Below are 23642 nucleotides of genomic sequence, written 5' to 3'. Positions count from 1 at the left end.
TTGAAAGAACCCCTTTGGATTAGTCTTCGACTCATTAGCAACTCTAATTTCATAGTCACGTTTAACTTTTCTAATCCCGTTTTTTACTTCTCTTTTAAGCTGAACATATTAGTCAGTAAGGTTAACATCTCTTTTGATGTGCCTATAAATTCCCCTTTTCACCCCTAATAGATGCTTTAGCCTCCTGTTAACCCATATGGGATTGTTATTATTAGACCTAATTTGTCTCTGGGGAATGTATATACTCTGTGCACGTTGTACATTATTAACCCTTTGACTGTTTTGGTCATATATATACGTCTTACGAGCCAGTGTTTCGGACGTATGTATACTCAATAATTCCAGCGACTTCAAATCAAGCAGGAGAAAGCTGGTAGGCCCACATGTGAGAGAATGGGTCTGTGTGCACCACATAAAAAAAATCCTACAGCACGCAGTGTATGATGAGAAAAAAAAAAACTCTGCCCTGTTTTTTTAATTAAAACGCTGACTTTGAGGTGTATTTTCGTATAGCATTTATCGTTGTATTCTCGTTTTCATGGTCTCACGTTATAAAATGGAAAACATACTGCAGAATGAAAACGACCTTGAAATTGAGCTCAAAGTAGCGGAAATGTTCGATTTTTACCAATGTTCAAGAGTAAGCAAATCACACCACACGTCCAATACACGTCAACTGGGGAGTCTAATACTCTTTCACTAGTGCACTGATATTATTTATACTATTTTTACAATAATGCAGTAGTCTACATAACAGTAAATTTTGTATTTTTTGTATGAATAAAAAATCAAAATAGAAAGCAATAATAATATAAGAGGGGCCTAGAGACATGACTAATGAACAGAGGATATGTTATTTTAGTGCCAAGAATGTCTACATTGTTCATTCTGGACCCTATTTTTAAATTGGCATATTTTTAAATTTGCATGAAATTGGCCAAGTTGCCAATTTCTGACCACTTTATTGGGTAGTTCAAATTGGTAAATGGGCAGTTTCTTGTACTCAGTTGATAAAAAAAATGGAGTTCTAAAGAAATAGCTATGAGTTTGGTTAACTGGAACAACAGAATTGGCCAAAAACAGGACTCAAAGTTGGCAAAATTGCTGATGCGTATATGTCGCTGAGACCGCTACCTTCGCGGGAGCGTAATTCCGTGAGTTTTCGACCAAATTTTGTACTTTTGGTGTCATTACCATTGGGAAAAGATTCTCTATCATTTCATAAAAAAAAAAATTCCAAAAATTTTGCAACATAGAATGGCAGTTTCAGAAAGGGGCTTGCGACAGCCAAAGGGTTAAGAAAGAAATCATAAATACAGATCCCTTCGTAATCACAAGCACGATCATTGTCAATAAAATCATTAGCTAGATTACCCAAATCGAGATTAGACAGGTGTTCCATAAGAGGGGTAAAGCAGCTAGAACTGACAGGATCATGACAGAAATGTTAAAAGCAGGGGAGGATATAGTGTTGGAGTGGTTGGTATTTTTGTTCAATAAATGTATGAAAGAGGGGAAGGTACCTAGGGATTGGCAGAGAGCATGTATAGTCCCTTAATACAAAGGGAAGGGGGACAAAAGAGATTGTAAAAATTATAGAGGAAGAAGTTTACTGAGTATACCAGGAAAACTATACTGTAGGGTTATTATTGAAAGAATTAGAGGTAACTTGACTCAAGAAATCGTAATGACACGATTGCAAATAAACCATACCCCCGGCCGGGATTGAACCCGCGGTCATAGAGTCTCAAAACTCCAGCCCGTCGCGTTAGCCACTAGACCAGCTAGCCACAATAAGATTCATCCAACTAGGTATATTTCTACACCATAGGAAAGTTAGCACAGGCACCTCTGTGACCACAAATGCAAGTTTTTACAGACGAATCTCCAGCTAGCGTGGCCGTGACGAACTCTAGCTCAAGTCCCTTCACTGCCGTGAATGAATGAATGAATGCCGTGGATGAATCTTATTGTGGCTAGCTGGTCTAGTGGCTAACGCGACGGGCTGGAGTTTTGAGACTCTATGACCGCGGGTTCAATCCCGGCCGGGGGTATGGTTTAATTAGAGGTAAGACAAAATGTAAGATTGTGGATGAGCAAGGAGGTATTAGAGTAGGGGATGTGTAGATCAAGTGTTTACATTGAAACATATATGTGAACAGTATTTAGATAACAGTAGGGAAGTTTTTATTGCATGTATCGATTTAGAAATGGCATATGATAGAGTGGATAGGGATGCAATGTGGCAGATGTTGCAAGTATATAGAATAGGTGGTAAGTTACTAAATGCTGTAAAGAGTTTTTATGAGGATAGTGAGGCTCAGGTTAGGGTGTGTAGAAGACTACTTCCCAGTAAAAGTAGGTCTTAGACAGGGATGTGTAATGTCACCATGGTAGTTTAATATATTTATAGATGGGGTTGTAAAAGAAGTAAATGCTAGGGTGTTCGGAAGAAGGGTGGGATTAAATTATGGAGAATAAAATACAAAATGGGAATTGACACAGTTACTTTTTGCTGATGATACTGTGCTTATGGGAGATTCTAAAGAAAAACTGCAAAGGGTAGTGGACGAGTTTGGGAGTGTGTGTAAAGGTAGAAAGTTGAAAGTGAACACAGAAAAGAGTAAGGTGATGAAGGTATCAAATGATTTAGATAAAGAAAAATTGGATATCAAATTGGGGAGGAGGAGTATGGAAGAAGTGAATGTTTTCAGATATTTGTGAGATGACGTGTCTGCGGATGGCTTTATGAAGGATGAGGTTAATCATAGAATTGATGAGGGAAAAAAAGGCGAGTGGTGTGTTGAGGTATATGTGGAGACAAAAAAACGTTATCTATGGAGGCAAATAAGGGAATGTATGAAAGTATAGTAGTACCAACACTCTTATATGGTTGTGATGCTAGGGTTATAAATTCTGCAGCGAGGAGGCGGTTGGAGGCAATGGAGATGTCTTGTCTAAGGGCAATGTGTGGTGTAAATATTATACAGAGAATTCGGAATGTGGAAATTAGGAGAAGGTGTGGAGTTAATAAAAGTATTAGTCAGAGGGCTGAGGAGGGGTTGTTCAGGTGGTTTGGTCATTTAGAGTGAATGGATCAAAAAAGTAGAATGACATGGAGAGAGTATAAATCTGTAGGGGAAGGAAGGCGGGGTAGGGGGTCGTCCTCAAAAAGCTTGGAAGGAGGGGGTAAAGGAGGTTTTGTGGGCGAGGGGCTTGGACTTCCAGCAAGCGTGCATGAGCGTGTTCGATAGGAGATGAATGGTATTTGGGACCTGATGAGCTGTTGGAGTGTGAGCAAGTTAATATTTAGTGAAGGGATTCAGGGAAACCAATTATTTTTATATAGCTGGACTTGAGTCCTGGAAATGGAAAGTACAATGCCTGCAATCTAAAGGAGGGGTTTGGGATATTGGCAGTTTGGAGGGATATGTTGTGTATCTTTATACATATATGCTTCTAAACTGTTGTATTCTGGGCACCTCTGCAAAAACAGTGATTATGTGTGAGTGAGGTGAAAATGTTGAATGATGATGAAACTATTTTCTTTTTGGGGATTTTCTTTCTTTTTGGGTCACCCTGCCTCGGTGGGAGAGGGCCGACTTGTTTAAAAAAAAAAAAAAATACATTATGAAATGATAGAGAATCTTTTCCTGATGGTAATGACACTAAAAAGTATGAAATTTGATCAAAAACTTACAGAATTATGCTCTCATGAAGTTAGTGGTCTCGACAATGTTTACGCATCGGCAATTTCGCCTAGTTTGAGCCCCATTTTCGGCCCATTCCAATGTTCCTGTCAACCAAAATCATAGCGATTTTGCTAGAACTCCATTTGTTCTATCGATAGAGTACAAGAAACCACCCATTTACTGATTTCAACTAGGCAGTGAAGTGGTCAGAAATTGGCAATTTGGCCAATTTCACACAAATTTCAAAAGATGCCAATTTCAAAACAGGGCACAGAATAAACAAGATAGACATTCCTGGCACTAAAATAACATTTTCTCTGTTCATTAGTCATGTCTCCAGGCCCCTCTTATATTACTCTTGCTTTCCATTTTGAATTTTTATTCTCACAAAAAATAGAAGATTTACTGTTATGAAGACTACTGCATTATTGTAAAAATGGTATAAATAATATCAGCACACTTGTGAAAGAATATTAGACTCACCAGTTGACGTGTATTGGACACGTGGCATGATTTTTTTACTCTTGAACATCGGAAAAATAGACCATTTCTGCTACTTTGAGCTCAACTTCAAGGTACTTTTCATCATGAAACCAATTAAAATCATCTCTATTTCTGTAATATATCTTCCATTCTATCAAGTGGGACCAAGAAAACAAGAATACGACCATAAATATCATACAAAAATACGCTGCAAAGTCACTGTTTTAAACCAAAAACATGGTCGGGGTTCTTTTTTTCTCATTATGCACTGCCTGCTGCAAGATTTTTTTGTACTGCACACAATGACCACGCAGACCGATTCTTTCATGTGCAGGCCTACAAGCTTTCTTCCACCAGAATTGAAAGTGTTAGAATTTTGGCATATTAGTATGTTTCTGACCCTGGCTGTTAAGATGTACAGGAAGGCCCCGCTTTACGGCGTTTCACTTTACGGCGTTCCGCTAATACGGTCATTTCAAATTATGACCAAAACTCGCTATACGGCTCCCCCCACCTGACTTTCTAATACGGTCACCGCGCCCCACCTTGTTTGTTTACATTTTTCGTGAGCTCAGTAAGCACTAAGTCTCTCCATTTTGTCTGGAAACTCCAAAATTTCAAATGTTTTTAAAAGTTATTTCATATTTTATATATACTCTGATAATTATACTTATGTATACCTGTACTTAAATAAACTAACATACTGTGCTGGCATGCAGGTACACATTAAAATCAGTAAGAGTGTCTTATGTCTCCAGACGTCATATTAGTAATGATAATAATAATCATCGAGTCTCATTTAAATGTCTTATATTACGTTAAATACACATTTTCATTAATCCATCTATGATAATTTTTCAAAATTATATAATAAACACGATACATAACATAAAAAGATGATAAATACACCCCACAATAGAATAAATAAACATAAATATGAGATGTGGTAGCAGACGACTTGCACAAGTGATGCCATATTAGAAATGCTAATAATAATAATAATAATAATAATCACCGAGTCTCATTAAATGTTGTATATTACGTTAATATACACATTTTCATTAATCCATCCATGATATTTTTTTCAAAATTATATAATAAACACGATACATAACATAAAAAGATGATAAATACACCCTACAAAAGAATAAATAAACATAAATATGAGATGTGGTACCCAGATAACTTGTACAAGTGACGCCAAGAATAACATTTTCTCTAATCTAACATAAGAGAAAATGTGTTACTGGGGGTAACTGTAGAAAATTATTCCTTTTGTATGTATGTAAGTAAGTTTATTCAGGTATACACAAATACAGTTACATAGATTATCATACATAACAACATATGTGTAGAGAACCTAGGATAACCCAAAAAAGTCAGTGACATATTTCCATTGCCTTCACTCAGAGCATCATTTCTTCTCAAAATGATGTTACATGAGAATGGGAGTATTCTTCTTTATTTATTCTACCGTATCAATGTAGAGACAACCTGTACACAATGTAACTTGTACACAAACCAGACGTGTACACTTTGTTTACAAAACTTACCTTCGCCTGGTTTGTTTACATAACTCTGCGCCTGTCCTCTCTCATGCACTCATTCTTTCTCTCTCTCATTTATTCGTTTTATCTCATTTACTTACTCCTGACCCTACATTAAGACTACAAATATTTTAAGGTAAGTAATGAGTGAACTGTATATACATTTTATCGCTCTGGGATGCTTAAATGTAATAAGAATATTATGTGTAAGTGGGTTGGCCTGGTATGGTAGCCCGGCTGACTACCATACATACCACACTTGATTTTTTACAATAAATACTACTCATCTCACCCTATATTTTAAGATAAGTAATGAGTGAACTGTATATACATTTTATCGCTCTGGGATGCTTAAATATCATAGAATTGTATGTGTGGGTGGGGTGGCCTGGTATGATAGCCTGGCTGACTACCATACATACCACACTTGATTTCTTACAATAAATACTACTTGTCTCACCCTAGATTAAGACTATAAATATTTTAAGGTAAGTAATGAGTGCACTATGTGTGTATTGTACTTTTTTATTGTTTTTGATGCCTGGTTCTATTGCTAACTTAATATATGTTAGTGTAAACTTGTTATCTAGTGTTTGTATGCATTTGTAAGTGGAAAAAAAGGGTGTTCCACTTTACGGCGGTTTCCGCTTTACGGCGGTAGCCTGGAACCTAACCAGCCATATAAGTGGGGCCTTCCTGTATATGTATGTGACCAACACTGAAAAGGTTAATTAACCCTTTCAGGGACCACAGGCCCTCTCAGAGACTTGTTCTCAGGGTCCCACAAATTTCAAAAAAAAAATATATATTTTTTCTTATGAAAAGATAGAGAATCTTTTCCCGATCATAATGACACCAAAAGTATGAAATTTGATGGAAAACTTACGGAATTATGCTCTTGCGAAGTTAGCGGTCTCGACGATGTTTACGCATCGGCGATTTTGCCCACTTTGAGCCCTATTTTCGGCTAATTCCAATGTACTAGTCGACAAAAATCATAACTATTTCACTAGAACTCCATTTTTTATATCGAATGAGTACAAGAAACCACCAATTTACCGATTTCAACTATCCAATACAGTGGTCAGAATTTAGCAATTTTGCCAATTTCACACAAATTTCAAAAGATGCCTATTTCCAAATAGGGTCCAGAATAAACAAGAAAGACATTCCTGGCACTAAAATAACATTTCCTCTGTTCATTAGTAACGTCCCCAGGCCCCTCTTACATTTTTTTTGCTTTCCACTTTGAATTTTTATTCTCACAAAAAAATTAAGATTTACTGTTATGCAGACTACTGCATTAGTGTAGAAATGGTATAAATAATATCGGCACACTTGTGAAAGAATATTAGACTCACCAGTTGACGTGTATTGGGCGCTTAGCATGATTTGTTTACTTTTGAACTTTGGTAAAAATCGAACATTTCTGCTACTTTGAGCTCAGTTTCAAGGTACTTTTCATTGTAAAACCAGTCAAAATCATCTCAATTTCTGTAATATGTCTTCCATTCTATAAAATGAGACCAGGAAAACTAGAATACAACAATAAATACCATACGAAAATACAGTGCAAAGTTGCTGTTTTAACCCTTTGAGGGTTTTCGCGCACACTACTAGTACTTTCATATGTAGGCCTACCAGCTTTCTCTCACTAGATTTGAAGGCGCTAGAATTTATGCGTACTAGTACGTCATGGACACTGGTGCACAAGCCGTACTAGTACGTCCGAAACCCTGAAAGGGTTAACCCTTTGAGGGTTTTCGTCGTACTAGTACGTCTTACGCGTAGGGGTTTTTGACGTACTAGTACTCATAAATTCTAGCGGCCTCAAATCTAGTGGGAGAAAGCTGGTAGGCCTTCATATGAAAGAATGGGTCTATGTGGTCAGTGTGCACAGTCTAAAAAAAATCCTGCAGCACACAGTGCATAATGAGAAAAAAAAAACTTTGACCATTTTTTTTGAATAAATCAGCGACTTTGCAGTGTATTTTCGTATGGTATTTATTGTTGTATTCTAGTTTTCTTGGTCTCATTTTATAGAATGGAAGACATATTACAGAAATTGAGATGATTTTGACTGGTTTTACAAAGAAAGGTGCCTTAAAATTGAGCTCAAAGTAGCAGAAATGTTCGATTTTTACCAAACTTCAAAAGTAAACAAATCGTGCCAAGCGTGCAATACACGTCAACTGGTGAGTCTAATATTCTTTCACAAGTGCACCAATAATATTTATACCATTTTTTACACTAATGCAGTAGTCTGCATAACAGTAAATCTTATATTTTTTGTGAAAATAAAAATTCAAAGTGGAAAGCAAAAGAATATAAGAGGGGCCTTGAGACATGACTAATGACTAGAGGAAATGTCATTTTAGTGCCAGGAATGTCTTTCTTGTTTATTCTGAACCCTATTCGGAAATTGGCATCTTTTGAAATTTGTGTGAAATCGGCAAAATTGCTAAATTCTGACCACTGTACTGGATAGTAGAATTTCATAAATGAGTGGTTTCTTGCACCCATTCGATAGAAAAAATGGAGTTCTATCGAAATATTCATGTTTTTTGTCGACTAGTACAGTGAAATTGGCCGAAAATGGGGCTCAAAGTGGGCAAAATCGCCGATGCGTAAACATCGCCGAGACCGCTAACTTTGCGAGAGCATAATTCCGTAAGTTTTCTATCAAATTTCAAACTTTTGGTGTCTTTATGATCGGGAAAAGATTCTCTATCTTTTCATAAGAGAAAATAATTTTTTTTTTTTTTAAATTTGGCCGACCCTGAGAACGAGTTTCGGAGAGGGCCTGTCGACTCTCAAAGGGTTAATGACAAACAAATACTGACAACAAATCTTCAAAATTTCTCTTACAATACAATACAAAAGAACCAAACCTGACTAGATTGTTGAGAATGCTGGGGTCTTTGGGGATATTTCAGTTGCCAGGAATCTTCCTTATCCTGAGTCCAGACGTGCTGACTGTCCTCAACTGTGCGTTGACTAGTTGACCTCATGCTGGGACTACTCATAGCAGTCTCAGATGGATCCTTGCCCTTTGAGACCTTTGGTTTCTTGCTGCGTTTTTCACCAGACTCACTATTGGCTCGGGAACTACTTCGTGTACTCTCCAAGCTAAAAAAAAAAAAAGAAGCTGTAAGTGCACAGAAAGTTTCTAAGATTGAGGGACTTTGCTACTGATCCAGTATTATCAGAGAACAATAATTACTGAGTAAATCATAATAAATGTAAATGTGCATGTATAAAATAATCAAACATACAAAACCTCAGTCACATAATTATAATGCAGATTCCCATGGTTAAGTTGCTGCAAAATTAAAAAAATTTCCATAACCAATATAAATTTCACCAAATCAATAAAAATCACAGCAACAAAAGTGAAGATATGATTGTTAGTCTAAATCAGTGGCTGCACATTTAAGATTACTGAATAAGCAGAGCTTAAAATTATTAACATCAGCTCAATTTATACTTAACATAAATTTGAGAGAGACTGAAGGAAAAAAAAAAAAGGGTACCCTCCAAATACTTCCCTAACAACCAGCTTTAACAATCTTTTAATTTAACTTGTAAGAATGGTAGTATAAAATATCTAACATCTTAAACATCAAATGGTGGTTATCATCATTGCATTATTTAGAAATAAAAGTAAAATTTTTCTATACATTAAGCTAAAGGGACAAGTTATGATCTTTGTACCTACTTTTTTACTTTTGTCCGATTCTCTTTGTTTTTGGTGTACCTTTAGAAGCAATTATGCACTATATTTTTATAAAGTTTCAACAAGATCAGCCAACAAACAAATGAGAAAAAAAATATTTAGTGGTTTGACACATGTCAGTAAGTGGTCACGTAGTGGCACTGCGAGCGACTCCGCAGACATTCATGACTAATAAAACAAGCCTAACCCAAATTTCTGGTGAAATTAATAATGTAATATACATTTGGTACACTTTTGACATTCACCAAAATATTTGCCTTTTTACCCCCCCCCCCTTCAAAAAAAAAAATACTTGACATTTTCCAAAAATACTTTCAGCAAAAATTCAAACACACACTGTTTTACATTTCGTTGTGAAAATCATTTCAATCTAATCGTTAATAATGTGGCTGTTTCGAGTAATAGGCCAAAATCTTACTTCTGAGATACTGGGGACAAAACATGCTCACCTGATTACAAAAAAAAATTTCATGAAAATCGCGCTCTTGGCTTTTTTTATGCGATGTAAGTGATTTCTTATTGTTTCCCCTGTATTTTATATTGTTTTCTTTAGTATGAGACCAGAGGTAAGAGAGAAAACCATTCTCATAGTCAGGAACTTGACTAAATCATTGATAGCCAGTGGCCACCACCCTGTGCTATAATATGCTGAATATTATTATTTTGGCTGTCTTTATTATGCTTTCATCTCATTCATCTTATGTCTGCTATCATTAATGAATAAATGGTATAAGCAGATAAAGTTTATTAATAATAATAGAATCAGTATAAGACATACAGTATTGTGATCGACAAGCAAACTGCTGACAAAACAATTCTTTGTTCCTCCCTCCTACTGACTCCTCCTACTATGCTATAAGATCCTCCCACACTGTAATGATGTTCAGTGGTATTAGAAAAAATACACAAAAAATAAAAAAAAAAAAAAATAAATAAATCCACCTCATTGTCACGCATATATGTATTTATGTGGCCTGTCATCACCAGACATGTTCAAATAGCTATACACGCAATTTGCTGTGGAAACATTGCATTCCAATGGGATTTTTACCAAAATGTTGCCAGACTCTTAAACTATTTTTCTGTAAACAAAACTCATTTTTCATATTTTTCAATTTATTTGTACTGCATATGCAGTAGGTTGGTAGACAGCAACCACCCAGGGAAGTACTACCGTCCTGCCAGATGACTGTGAAACAAAAACCTGTAACTGTTTTGCATGATGGTAGGATTGCTGGTTTCTTTTTCTGTCTCATAAACACGCTAAGATAACAGGGATATCTTGCTACTCCTACTTACACTTTGGTCACACTTCACAGACACGCACATGCATATATATATATACATACATCTAGGTTTTTCTCCTTTTTCTAAATAGCTCTTGTTCTTTTTTATTTCTTCTATTGTCCATGGGGAAGTGGAAAAGAATCTTTCCTCCGTAAGCCATGCGTGTCGTATGAGGCGACTAAAATGCCGGGAGCAATGGGCTAGTAACCCCTTCTCCTGTATACAATTACTAAAAAAGAGAAGAAGAAAAACTTTATAAAACTGGGTTGCTTAAATGTGCGTGGATGTAGTGCGGATGACAAGAAACAGATGATTGCTGATGTTATGAATGAAAAGAAGTTGGATGTCCTGGCCCTAAGCGAAACAAAGCTGAAGGGGGTAGGAGAGTTTCAGTGGGGGGAAATAAATGGGATTAAATCTGGAGTATCTGAGAGAGTTAGAGCAAAGGAAGGGGTAGCAGTAATGTTAAATGATCAGTTATGGAAGGAGAAAAGAGAATATGAATGTGTAAATTCAAGAATTATGTGGATTAAAGTAAAGGTTGGATGCGAGAAGTGGGTCATAATAAGCGTGTATGCACCTGGAGAAGAGAGGAATGCAGAGGAGAGAGAGAGAGATTTTGGGAGATGTTAAGTGAATGTATAGGAGCCTTTGAACCAAGTGAGAGAGTAATTGTGGTAGGGGACTTGAATGCTAAAGTAGGAGAAACTTTTAGAGAGGGTGTGGTAGGTAAGTTTGGGGTGCCAGGTGTAAATGATAATGGGAGCCCTTTGATTGAACTTTGTATAGAAAGGGGTTTAGTTATAGGTAATACATATTTTAAGAAAAAGAGGATAAATAAGTATACACGATATGATGTAGGGCGAAATGACAGTAGTTTGTTGGATTATGTATTGGTAGATAAAAGACTGTTGAGTAGACTTCAGGATGTACATGTTTATAGAGGGGCCACAGATATATCAGATCACTTTCTAGTTGTAGCTACACTGAGAGTAAAAGGTAGATGGGATACAAGGAGAATAGAAGCATCAGGGAAGAGAGAGGTGAAGGTTTATAAACTAAAAGAGGAGGCAGTTAGGGTAAGATATAAACAGCTATTGGAGGATAGATGGGCTAATGAGAGCATAGGCAATGGGGTCGAAGAGGTATGGGGTAGGTTTAAAAATGTAGTGTTAGAGTGTTCAGCAGAAGTTTGTGGTTACAGGAAAGTGGGTGCAGGAGGGAAGAGGAGCGATTGGTGGAATGATGATGTAAAGAGAGTAGTAAGGGAGAAAAAGTTAGCATATGAGAAGTTTTTACAAAGTAGAAGTGATGCAAGGAGGGAAGAGTATATGGAGAAAAAGAGAGAAGTTAAGAGAGTGGTGAAGCAATGTAAAAAGAGAGCAAATGAGAGAGTGGGTGAGATGTTATCAACAAATTTTGTTGAAAATAAGAAAAAGTTTTGGAGTGAGATTAACAAGTTAAGAAAGCCTAGAGAACAAATGGATTTGTCAGTTAAAAATAGGAGAGGAGAGTTATTAAATGGAGAGTTAGAGGTATTGGGAAGATGGAAGGAATATTTTGAGGAATTGTTAAATGTTGATGAAGATAGGGAAGCTGTGATTTCGTGTATAGGGCAACGAGAAATAACATCTTGTAGGAGTGAGGAACAGCCAGTTGTGAGTGTGGGGGAAGTTCGTGAGGCAGTAGGTAAAATGAAAGGGGGTAAGGCAGCCGGGATTGATGGGATAAAGATAGAAATGTTAAAAGCAGGTGGGGATATAGTTTTGGAGTGGTTGGTGCAATTATTTAATAAATGTATGGAAGAGGGTAAGGTACCTAGGGATTGGCAGAGAGCATGCATAGTTCCTTTGTATAAAGGCAAAGGGGATAAAAGAGAGTGCAAAAATTATAGGGGGATAAGTCTGTTGAGTGTACCTGGTAAAGTGTATGGTAGAGTTATAATTGAAAGAATTAAGAGTAAGACGGAGAATAGGATAGCAGATGAACAAGGAGGCTTTAGGAAAGGTAGGGGGTGTGTGGACCAGGTGTTTACAGTGAAACATATAAGTGAACAGTATTTAGATAAGGCTAAAGAGGTCTTTGTGGCATTTATGGATTTGGAAAAGGCGTATGACAGGGTGGATAGGGGGGCAATGTGGCAGATGTTGCAAGTGTATGGTGTAGGAGGTAGGTTACTGAAAGCAGTGAAGAGTTTTTACGAGGATAGTGAGGCTCAAGTTAGAGTATGTAGGAAAGAGGGAAATTTTTTCCCAGTAAAAGTAGGCCTTAGACAAGGATGTGTGATGTCACCGTGGTTGTTTAATATATTTATAGATGGGGTTGTAAGAGAAGTAAATGCGAGGGTCTTGGCAAGAGGCGTGGAGTTAAAAGATAAAGAATCACACACAAAGTGGGAGTTGTCACAGCTGCTCTTTGCTGATGACACTGTGCTCTTGGGAGATTCTGAAGAGAAGTTGCAGAGATTGGTGGATGAATTTGGTAGGGTGTGCAAAAGAAGAAAATTAAAGGTGAATACAGGAAAGAGTAAGGTTATGAGGATAACAAAAAGATTAGGTGATGAAAGATTGAATATCAGATTGGAGGGAGAGAGTATGGAGGAGGTGAATGTATTCAGATATTTGGGAGTGGACGTGTCAGCGGATGGGTCTATGAAAGATGAGGTGAATCATAGAATTGATGAGGGAAAAAGAGTGAGTGGTGCACTTAGGAGTCTGTGGAGACAAAGAACTTTGTCCTTGGAGGCAAAGAGGGGAATGTATGAGAGTATAGTTTTACCAACGCTCTTATATGGGTGTGAAGCGTGGGTGATGAATGTTGCAGCGAGGAGAAGGCTGGAGGCAGTGGAGATGTCATGTCTGAGGGCAATGTGTGGTGTGAATATAATGCAGAGAATTCGTAGTTTGGAAGTTAGGAGGAGGTGCGGGATTACCAAAACTGTTGTCCAGAGGGCTGAGGAAGGGTTGTTGAGGTGGTTCGGACATGTAGAGAGAATGGAGCGAAACAGAATGACTTCAAGAGTGTATCAGTCTGTAGTGGAAGGAAGGCGGGGTAGGGGTCGGCCTAGGAAGGGTTGGAGGGAGGGGGTAAAGGAGGTTTTGTGTGCGAGGGGCTTGGACTTCCAGCAGGCATGCGTGAGCGTGTTTGATAGGAGTGAATGGAGACAAATGGTTTTTAATACTTGACGTGCTGTTGGAGTGTGAGCAAAGTAACATTTATGAAGGGATTCAGGGAAACCGGCAGGCCGGACTTGAGTCCTGGAGATGGGAAGTACAGTGCCTGCACTCTGAAGGAGGGGTGTTAATGTTGCAGTTTAAAAACTGTAGTGTAAAGCACCCTTCTGGCAAGACAGTGATGGAGTGAATGATGGTGAAAGTTTTTCTTTTTCGGGCCACCCTGCCTTGGTGGGAATCGGCCGGTGTGATAATAAAAAAAAAAAAAAATAATAAAAAATGCTCAAACCCTCCCTAAAGACTGGCTGTGAGCTGACAAGTGGTTAAAAAAGGCATGTATAGTGGTACCAGCACTTATATATGAGTGTGAGGTATGGCCTTTAAATGATGCAGTGAGGATGTTAACCCTTTGACTGTCTCAGGCCTCTTTCTGAAACTCATTCTAAGTCGATAAATTTTTTGGAAAAAAAAAAAAATTTCTTATGAAATGATAGATAATCTTTTCCCGATAGTAATAACACCAAAAGTATGAAATTTGGTCGAAAACTCACGGAATTACACTCCCCCGAAGTTAGCGGTCTTGGTGACATATACGCATCAGCGATTTCGCTGAATTTGAGCCCTGTTTTTGGCCAATTCCATTGTTCCAGTTAACCAAACTCATAGCTATTTCTATAGAACTCCATGTTTTCTATCAGTTGAGTACAATAAACCGCCCATTTACCGATTTGAACTACCCAATAAAGTGGTCAGAAATTGGCAATTTGGCCAATTTCACGCAAATTAAAAAGGATGCCAATTTCAAAATAGGGTCCAGAATAAACAATGTAGACATTCTTGGCACTAAAATAACATAGCCTTTGTTCATTAGTCACGTCTCTAGGCAACTCTTATATTACTATTGCTTTCTATTTTGATTTTTTATTCATACAAAAAAATACAAAATTTACTGTTATGCAGACTACTGCATTATTCTAAAAATGGTATAAATAATATCGGTGCACTAATGAAAGAATATTAGATTCCCCAGTTGAAGTGTATTGGACGTGTGGTGTGATTTGCTTACTCCTGAACACTGGTAAAAATCGAACATTTCCGCTACTTTGAGCTCAATTTCAAGGTCATTTTCATCGTGAAACTAATCAATGTGTTCAACATAGGGACGATGTTGGACACCTCATGAAATTCAATGAAGCTAAACTAGTGATTAAAGAAGACGACTTAAGACGAAGAAAATGCATTGAAGCTGCACTAATCACTGTCAGTAACACTATAAAGCAAAAATCCGGTAGTTACAGTATTTCAAAATTACTAATCAAGAGGATATTACCCATCCTGGGAACTGCTGTTACATGATGTCAGCAGGTCCCTCTCTAGCCTCACCGCCTTAGTTCCACTATTACTACTACTACCACCTCTACCCACGCGTCACTTCACCTGACTCCTGCCACTATACATATGCGTTTTCTTAGTTTTCTCTGTATTAGGACTGAAGAAGCCACTCGTGGCGAAATGTTTCCTTTAATAAATGTCCTGAACTGTACATGTGTCTTTTTCCACATACATAATGAGTATGTTGCATGTTTCTATTAATATTGTTTATTATGTCATATTAGTTGAATTGTGATAGATAAATAAGCTGTAGAGTTGATATTACTGTCATATTCTCCAACAATAAACTTGCCATCCCTCCCTCACACAAACAAGTCTCCAATAAGAACATAAGAAAGGAGGAACACTGCAGTAGGCCTGTTGGCCCATACTAGGCAAGTCCTTTACAATCCTTCCCACTAAGAATATAACTATGGAAGAGCACTGCAGGTCTACTGGCCCATACAAGGCAGGTCCTTATCAAAATGACCTCTACCCAAAGTTACCCAAGAATTTACTCCTGTACCCAATGACACAAATCAAACTCAGCTCCTCCCACTTGTATATTTGTCCAATCTCTTCTTAAAGCTACCCAAGGCCCTAGCCTCGATCACCCTACAGGTAAGTGCGATGTTAAATAAGAACATAAGACCTTAAGAAAGTAGGAACACTGCAACACGCCTGCTGGCCCATACTAGGTAGGTCCTTCACAAATCCAACCCACTAAGAACATAAGAAAATAAGAATGGAGGAACACTGCAGAAGGCCTACTGGCCCATGCGAGGCAGGTCCTTATCAAAACAACCTCTACCTAAAGCTACCCAAGAAATAGCTCCCGTACCCAATGACACCAATCAAACCCAGCCCCTCCCACTCATATATTTGTCCAATCTCTTCTTAAAGCTACCCACGGCCCTAGCCTCGATCACCCTACAGGTAAGTGCGATGTTAAATAAGAACATAAGACCTTAAGAAAGTAGGAACACTGCAACACGCCTGCTGGCCCATACTAGGTAGGTCCTTCACAAATCCAACCCACTAAGAACATAAGAAAATAAGAATGGAGGAATACTGCAGAAGGCCTACTGGCCCATGCGAGGCAGGTCCTTATCAAAACAACCTCTACCTAAAGCTACCCAAGAAATAGCTCCCGTACCCAATGACACCAATCAAACCCAGCCCCTCCCACTCATATATTTGTCCAATCTCTTCTTAAAGCTACCCAAGGTCCTAGCCTCTATCACCCTACTGGGAAGGCTGTTCCACGCATCTACAACTCTGTTAGAAAACCAGTACTTACCTATGTCCTTTCTAAATCTAAATTTATCCAACTTAAATCCATTATTTCTGGTTCTTACCTGGTTCAACACCCTCAGTACTTTATTAATATCTCCCTTGTTTATGCCCGTCATGTTGTGCAAGACAGGTATACAATACCGACAAGATGAAAGTTAAGACACTTGTGCAGTCTCCTTACCTGTGCTTCAGAATCTCTACAACCACGGTGATGAAAACACCACCTCCAAGGCTGAGGGACTGATTACCTCATCTTTTGTATATAGTTCTTCTGTTTTCTAATTATGTCCAAGAATTTGTATTGATAAAGCCACTGGATGGCGAAACGTTTACAATAAAGATAACCAGATGTTGCACAAGTGTCTTAACTTTCATCTTCATGCCCATCATCCACTTATACACCTCAATGATATCTCCCCTCATTCTACGCCTCTCCAGGGAGTGGAGATTTAAGGCTGTAAGTCTATCTTCATACGGGAGGTTCCTTACACAGTAAATCATTTTAGTCATTCTTCTCTGTATGTTCTCTAATGAGTCTATATCCATCCTGTAGTAAGGGGACCAAAACGTGCTCTCTGTGAATCTGAACCAGGATGCCCTCTCTTGAGCAGCTTTACCAGCAGCTGAGAGAAGAACTCAGAGTTGCTAAACTGGAGATACGGCGATTAACGGAGGAGAACAAGAGGATTCGTAGTAATCCACCTGTTGTGAGTCCCCAGGTTAAGAGGGGAGCTTGGTCAGTGGCCGGGCAACATGGAACCAAGCTGAAGATTAAGAAAACGGTTGGAGAGGCAGAAACAACGAGAAACCAGAAGACTGCCGTGGAAACTTCCAACTCATTCTCGGTGCTACCTGACGAATGTGAGTGTTCTACTGGGAATGCCACAACGAGCACCAAGGAAGCATTGGCAGACGTGAGTGAGACATCCCTAGAAACCCCAACGAAGACCATCGAGAACGTCATGACGAATTCTACAAGTGGTGTAATGCTACCTGGCGAATGTGAGTCGACTACTCGGAGCATCACTACGGACGACGCCAAGGAAGGTAAAAACATTGTTGTTGTTGGGGATAGCCAGATTAGGTACATGGATAGGGCATTCTGTTTGAAGGACAGGACTAGGAGGCAGAGAGTATGTTTTCCTGGGGCTGGGATGAAGGATATTGTTAGCCGTCTGGATGACATCATGAGAGGTAATGGGAGCAATCCTATTATCTGTCTCAGTGCTGGAGGCAACGATGTTGGCAGACGTAGGAGTGAGGACCTGATTAGCAGGTATAGGTCAGCAATAGAGATAATTAGGAAGAAGGGTGGGAAACCTGTCATATGTGGCATTTTGCCAAGGAGAGGAGTTGGAAATGAATGGTTGTCCAGAGCAATTGGTGTCAATTGCTGGCTGGACAAATACTGTAAGGAAAATGCGGTAACATTCATTGACAAATGGGACCTCTTCTATGGCAGAAATGACATGTATGCCAGGGATGGGGTTCACTTGTCTAGGTGTGGGGTGGGAGCACTGGCCAACGCAGTGGAGGGAGCTGTTAGGTCTTTAAACTAGGAATAGTTAGTGGTATGGGTTTTGGCGGGAAAACTGTGAAGTCGCAGGGTAGTAACATGAGTACTAGGAGAACTAGTAATAGGCAAAATGAGGAGGATATTGGAAAGCCAGTGGCACTAATTGACAATGACAGTAATAGGTTTAGTGGAATAACAGAAAGGAGCAGGAAGGGTAAAGAGATAGGAGGGTCATTAAATATTTATTACACAAATAGTCGCAGTGCTAGGAATAAGATGGACGAGTTGAGACTAGTTGCCAGTGCAGGTAACATAGATGTATTTGCCATTACTGAGACGTGGTTTAATTCAAAAAGTCGGGACATGCCTGCAGAATGTCACATTCAGGGTTTTAAATTGTTCCAAGTAGATAGAAGTATCGGGAAGGGAGGTGGGGTGGCATTGTATGTCCGAGATCGCTTGAACTGTTGCATAAAAACGGGTATTAAGTCTGAAGTAACACATACAGAGTCTGTTTGGATAGAATTTTCAGAGGGACATGAAAAATTAATTTTAGGTGTGATATACCGTCCCCCAAATTTAGATAGGGACCAGGGGAGACTACTATGGGAGGAAATTGTTAGGGCCACAAGGCACGATAATGTAGTAATTCTAGGAGACTTTAACTTTAGTCATATTGATTGGAATTTCTTGACTGGGAATTTAGAATCATACGATTTCTTAGAAGTAGTTCAGGATTGTTTTTTGAAGCAGTTTGTGACAGAACCTACAAGGGGTAATAACCTGCTTGACTTAGTTCTGGCAAACAATGAATCCCTTGTTAATAATTTAGAAGTTTCAGAGGAACTGGGTGCTAGCGACCACAAATCAATTACATGCAGAATTGAATGGAAGTATGATAGTAGGGATAACTCAGTAACAGTCCCAGATTTTCGCTTAGCAGATTACGATGGGCTTAGAGAACACTTATCATCTGTTGACTGGGGTAACGAAGAGAGCTATCAATATGACAGTTTTCTGAACACAATACATGCTGCTCAAAGAACGTTTATCCCTTATAAGGAAATAAGATCAAATAGAAATGACCCAAAATGGATGAATAATAGGCTGAAATATCTACTAGGGCATAAGAAAGGAATTTATAGGCGTATCAAAAGAGGCGAGGGTCATCTTATGAATCAGTATATTGACATTAAGAGGGACATTAAAAAGGGGATAAGAAAAGCTAAAAGGGACTATGAAATTAAAGTTGCTAGGGATTCTAAAACTAACCCAAAAAGTTTTTTCCAGGTCTATAGAACAAAAGTCAGAGATAAGATAGGTCCCCTTAAAAATAACTATGGGCATCTTACTGACAAAGAGAATGAAATGTGCTCGATTTTAAATAATTATTTTCTCTCGGTTTTTACACAGGAAGACACTAATAATATTCCGGTAATTAATTTTTATAGTGGATCAGAAGAAGATAAATTATGTAACATCACAGTCACTAGTGAAATGGTTGTGAAGCAGATAGACAGACTGAAGCAAAATAAGTCACCGGGTCCTGATGAGGTTTTTTCAAGGGTTCTAAAGGAATGCAAAATGGAAGTCTGTGAACCATTAACTAATATTTTTAATTTATCTCTTCAAACAGGTGCAGTGTCTGATATGTGGAAGATGGCTAATGTAATTCCTATTTTTAAAACAGGGGACAAGTCGTTACCGTCAAATTACCGCCCAATAAGCCTGACCTCAATTGTAGGCAAATTACTAGAGTCAATTATAGCTGAGATTATAAGAAGCCATCTCGATAAGCATAGCTTGATTAATGATACTCAGCATGGATTCACAAGAGGCCGGTCTTGTCTAACTAATTTATTAACTTTCTTCAGTAAAGCTTTTGAGGCTGTTGACCACGATAAAGAATTTGATATTATTTACTTAGATTTTAGTAAGGCATTTGATAGAGTTCCGCACCAAAGACTGTTGAAGAAAGTAGCAGCTCATGGCATTGGGGGAAGGGTGCTCTCGTGGATCGAATCATGGCTCACAGACAGGAAGCAAAGAGTGTCCATAAATGGGGTTAAATCCGAGTGGGGATCAGTAACAAGTGGCGTTCCACAGGGATCAGTCTTGGGCCCGTTGTTGTTTATAATATATATCAATGATCTTGATGAAGGAATTACTAGTGATATGAGCAAATTCGCCGATGACACGAAGATAGGTAGGATAATTGATTCAAACGTAGATGTTAGGGAACTTCAGGAGGATTTAGACAAACTCTACTCTTGGTCAGAAAAGTGGCAGATGCAGTTCAATGTAGATAAATGCAAGGTTCTGAAGCTCGGGAGTGTCCATAACCCTAGCACTTATAAGTTAAATAATGTAGAACTTAACCATACAGATTGCGAAAAGGACTTGGGGGTTATGGTAAGCAGTAACCTTAAACCAAGACAGCAATGCCTAAGCGTACGTAATAAGGCAAATAGATTACTGGGATTTATATCAAGAAGTGTAAGCAACAGAAGTCCAGAGGTCATACTGCAGCTTTATACATCATTAGTAAGGCCTCACCTAGATTATGCAGCTCAATTCTGGTCTCCATATTACAGAATGGACATAAATTCGTTAGAAAACATTCAGCGTAGGATGACTAAATTAATACATAGCATTAGAAATCTTCCTTATGAAGAAAGATTGAAGACTCTTAAGTTACATTCACTTGTTAGACGAAGAATGAGGGGAGACCTGATCGAAGTGTATAAGTGGAAGATAGGTATTAATAAAGGGGATATTAACAAGGTCTTGAGGATATCTCTCCAAGAGAGAACCCGCAGTAATGGATTTAAATTAGATAAGTTTAGATTTAGAAAGGACATAGGAAAGTATTGGTTTGGAAATAGGGTAGTTGATGAGTGGAACAGTCTACCTAGTTGGGTTATTGAGGCTAGGACTTTGGGTAGTTTCAAATTTAGGTTGGATAAATACATGAGTAGGATGGGTTGGATTTGAGTGGGACTTGCACATCAGAGCTTATTTCTTGGGTAGCATTGAAAATTGGGTAGGTCAAATGTTTGTTAGTGGGATGAATTGTAAAGGACCTGCCTAGTATGGGCCAACAGGCCTGCTGCAGTGTTCCTCCTTTCTTATGTTCTTAAATCCTCCAGGAGTTCATTGCTATCCTCCTCAGAGTGAATTATATGGCCTATCTTTGTATCATCAGCAAACTTACTAGAACTTTACCTCCTATACCATGAGCTGCCACTTTTCTTAAGAGTCTCTTGTGAGGTACTCTATCGAAGGCTTTACTAAAATCCAAATAAACAATATCATACTCCTTATCACTGTCAACTGCCTCAAATGTTCTATTGAAGAACGTCAGTAAGTTTGTCAGGCAGGAACGACCTCTCGTGAATCCATGCTGAGATTCATTTATCAAGTTATGCTCTTCAAGGTGACTTCTAATAATGTCAGCTATAATTGATTCTAATAACTTGCCCACTATAGATGTCAGGCTTATTGGACGGTAATTTGAAGGAACAGACTTATCCCTTGATTTGAATATAGGAACCACATTAGCCATCTTCCACAACTCTGGCAGAACAAATACTGCCCAAGCAATTATTATAATCAAAAAGAAGCGCTAAGCCACAAGGGCTATACAGCAACCCAATCAATAAGCTCAGGTGCAAGTCCGACTCAAATCCAACCCCTCTCACTCATGTATTTATCCAACCTAAAATTGAAACTACCCAAGCCATAGCTTTTAGAACATAAGAAAGGAGGAACATTGCAATAGGCCTGTTGGCCCATACTAGGCTGGTCCTTCACAAATCCAACCCACTAACAGCATAACTGATATACCCAAGCAATAAGCTTAGATAAACCTATTTACTCATGTGCAAGACCGATTCAAACCAACTCCTCTCACTCGTGTATTTATCCAACCTAAATTTGAAACTACCCAATGTTTTAGCTTTGATCACCCTACTAGGTAGACCGTTCCACTCATCAACTGCCCCTATTCCCAATGTTCATTTATACATTTTATTAGTGCTTTACACTTATTTGGCATTCTTTTCTGCATGTAAATCGATATTTAAGCTAGGTAAGTGACCCCTGAAGTGACCTAGAGTTCTTATGGAAGGGGATTCCCCTTCCAAACAATAACCTCTCTTCCCTCTCTCCTTCTCCCTGTCTTCCATTCATCAACAACAGCCTTCAATAAAGGTAACTGTCATGTTGAATGTTCATTCTTTTGTGCATGTAAATCTATCATTAAGGTAAAAAAAAAACTGTAGTTGATACTTCTTGGTGTCAGGAACGGATTAATTGTATTTACATTATTTCTTATGGGGAAAATTGATTCGAAAATCGTAGATATCGACAATAGTAGCACCTCCAGGAACGGATTAAATACGATAAACGAGGGACCACTGTATGTCATTACGTGGACGGCAAGGGAGGAGGATTGTGGTCACTCTGTACAATTTTGATGTTTATCTCACTACACTACGTACCTAGTCTGTGCTTATCAATGATTTCTTGCTTTAATTCCATGCAAATCATCCTCTTTTTCTTCTTGGCACTCTCCTTTCCACATGCTTTCTTAGGACCCATGGTTAGAAGAAAGAAGTCTGACGAATTAACTGCACGAAACGTAAGGAACTCACAAGAATTCCTTGCGCCGCGGGGGTAGCTCCATAAGCACATGTGCATTGGTGAGCATTGTTTTGAGTGACACTGCTATCTGGTGGTGGTGTTGTCAAACTAAATTATATACAGTACACACATAGTATTATTATTATATTGTTATTATTTATTATACATAGTTATTATTATGTATTATCATAATTTTAATAATTATCATTATTATTAAATTAGGGACCTGGAGCACAGATCCAGTTCCCTAGATCAAGAGCCCCCTCACCATGTATGTACTACTACTACTACTACTAATAATAATAATAATCATTATTATTATAACAATAATAAATATAATAATAACAGTAAGGAGAAACTTTAAAAGGCTGTCAGTAGTTGGCGCCACCATCAGCAAAACATTGGTAACCACTGTAAGTACACTTTTCACCTGTCCAGACTTTAGTAGTCTATTAGTATTAGGTTAAGTCTGCCCGAAATGCCTCAGCATGATAGAGGCTTTCTTTGCTCCAATCATATAATGATATGTAAACACACACTGTAACCTTTGCAAAGAAATAAATTTTTTATTTATTTATTTATTTAAGGAACCTCCCTTGAGGTGGGAAGTTCGCATCCTGAAATTTCATTTGTATCCAGAAGCAAAAAATCTGCTGAACAATGGTTCGTATCCTGAAAAATTCACATGGTGGGGGGTTCATAAGTCGAGGTTTCACTGTATAATTGGAGCAAAGAAAGCCACTATCATGCCGAGGAATTTCGGGCAGACTTAGCCTAATACTAATAGACTACTTAAGTCTAGACAGGTGAAAAGTGTACCAGTAGTGGTTACCAATGTTTTGCTGATGGTGGCGCCAACTACTGGCAGACTTCTGAAGTTTCTCCTTACTGCTATTA

The 23642-nt window shown here is 38.4% G+C and overlaps 1 protein-coding gene across 6 annotated transcripts in view; it reads right to left on the bottom strand.

Moving 5' to 3' along the window:
• Window positions 1-23642, bottom strand: part of lilli (AF4/FMR2 family member lilliputian) — a 470466-nt gene that overhangs the window by 55463 nt on the left and 391361 nt on the right. For all 6 annotated transcript variants that reach the window (XM_070084351.1, XM_070084359.1, XM_070084377.1 and 3 more), the window contains one exon: window positions 8614-8851. In XM_070084351.1, coding sequence (XP_069940452.1) covers window positions 8614-8851 — 238 coding nt within the window. The remainder of the gene's footprint in view (window positions 1-8613; window positions 8852-23642) is intronic.

This window comes from Cherax quadricarinatus, chromosome 1 (assembly GCF_038502225.1).
Source record: "Cherax quadricarinatus isolate ZL_2023a chromosome 1, ASM3850222v1, whole genome shotgun sequence".
In the NCBI taxonomy this organism is placed as follows: Eukaryota; Metazoa; Arthropoda; class Malacostraca; order Decapoda; family Parastacidae; genus Cherax; species Cherax quadricarinatus.
The sequence above is the reverse complement of the archived record's forward strand: the minus strand, read 5'-3'. Positions and strand labels throughout refer to the sequence as shown.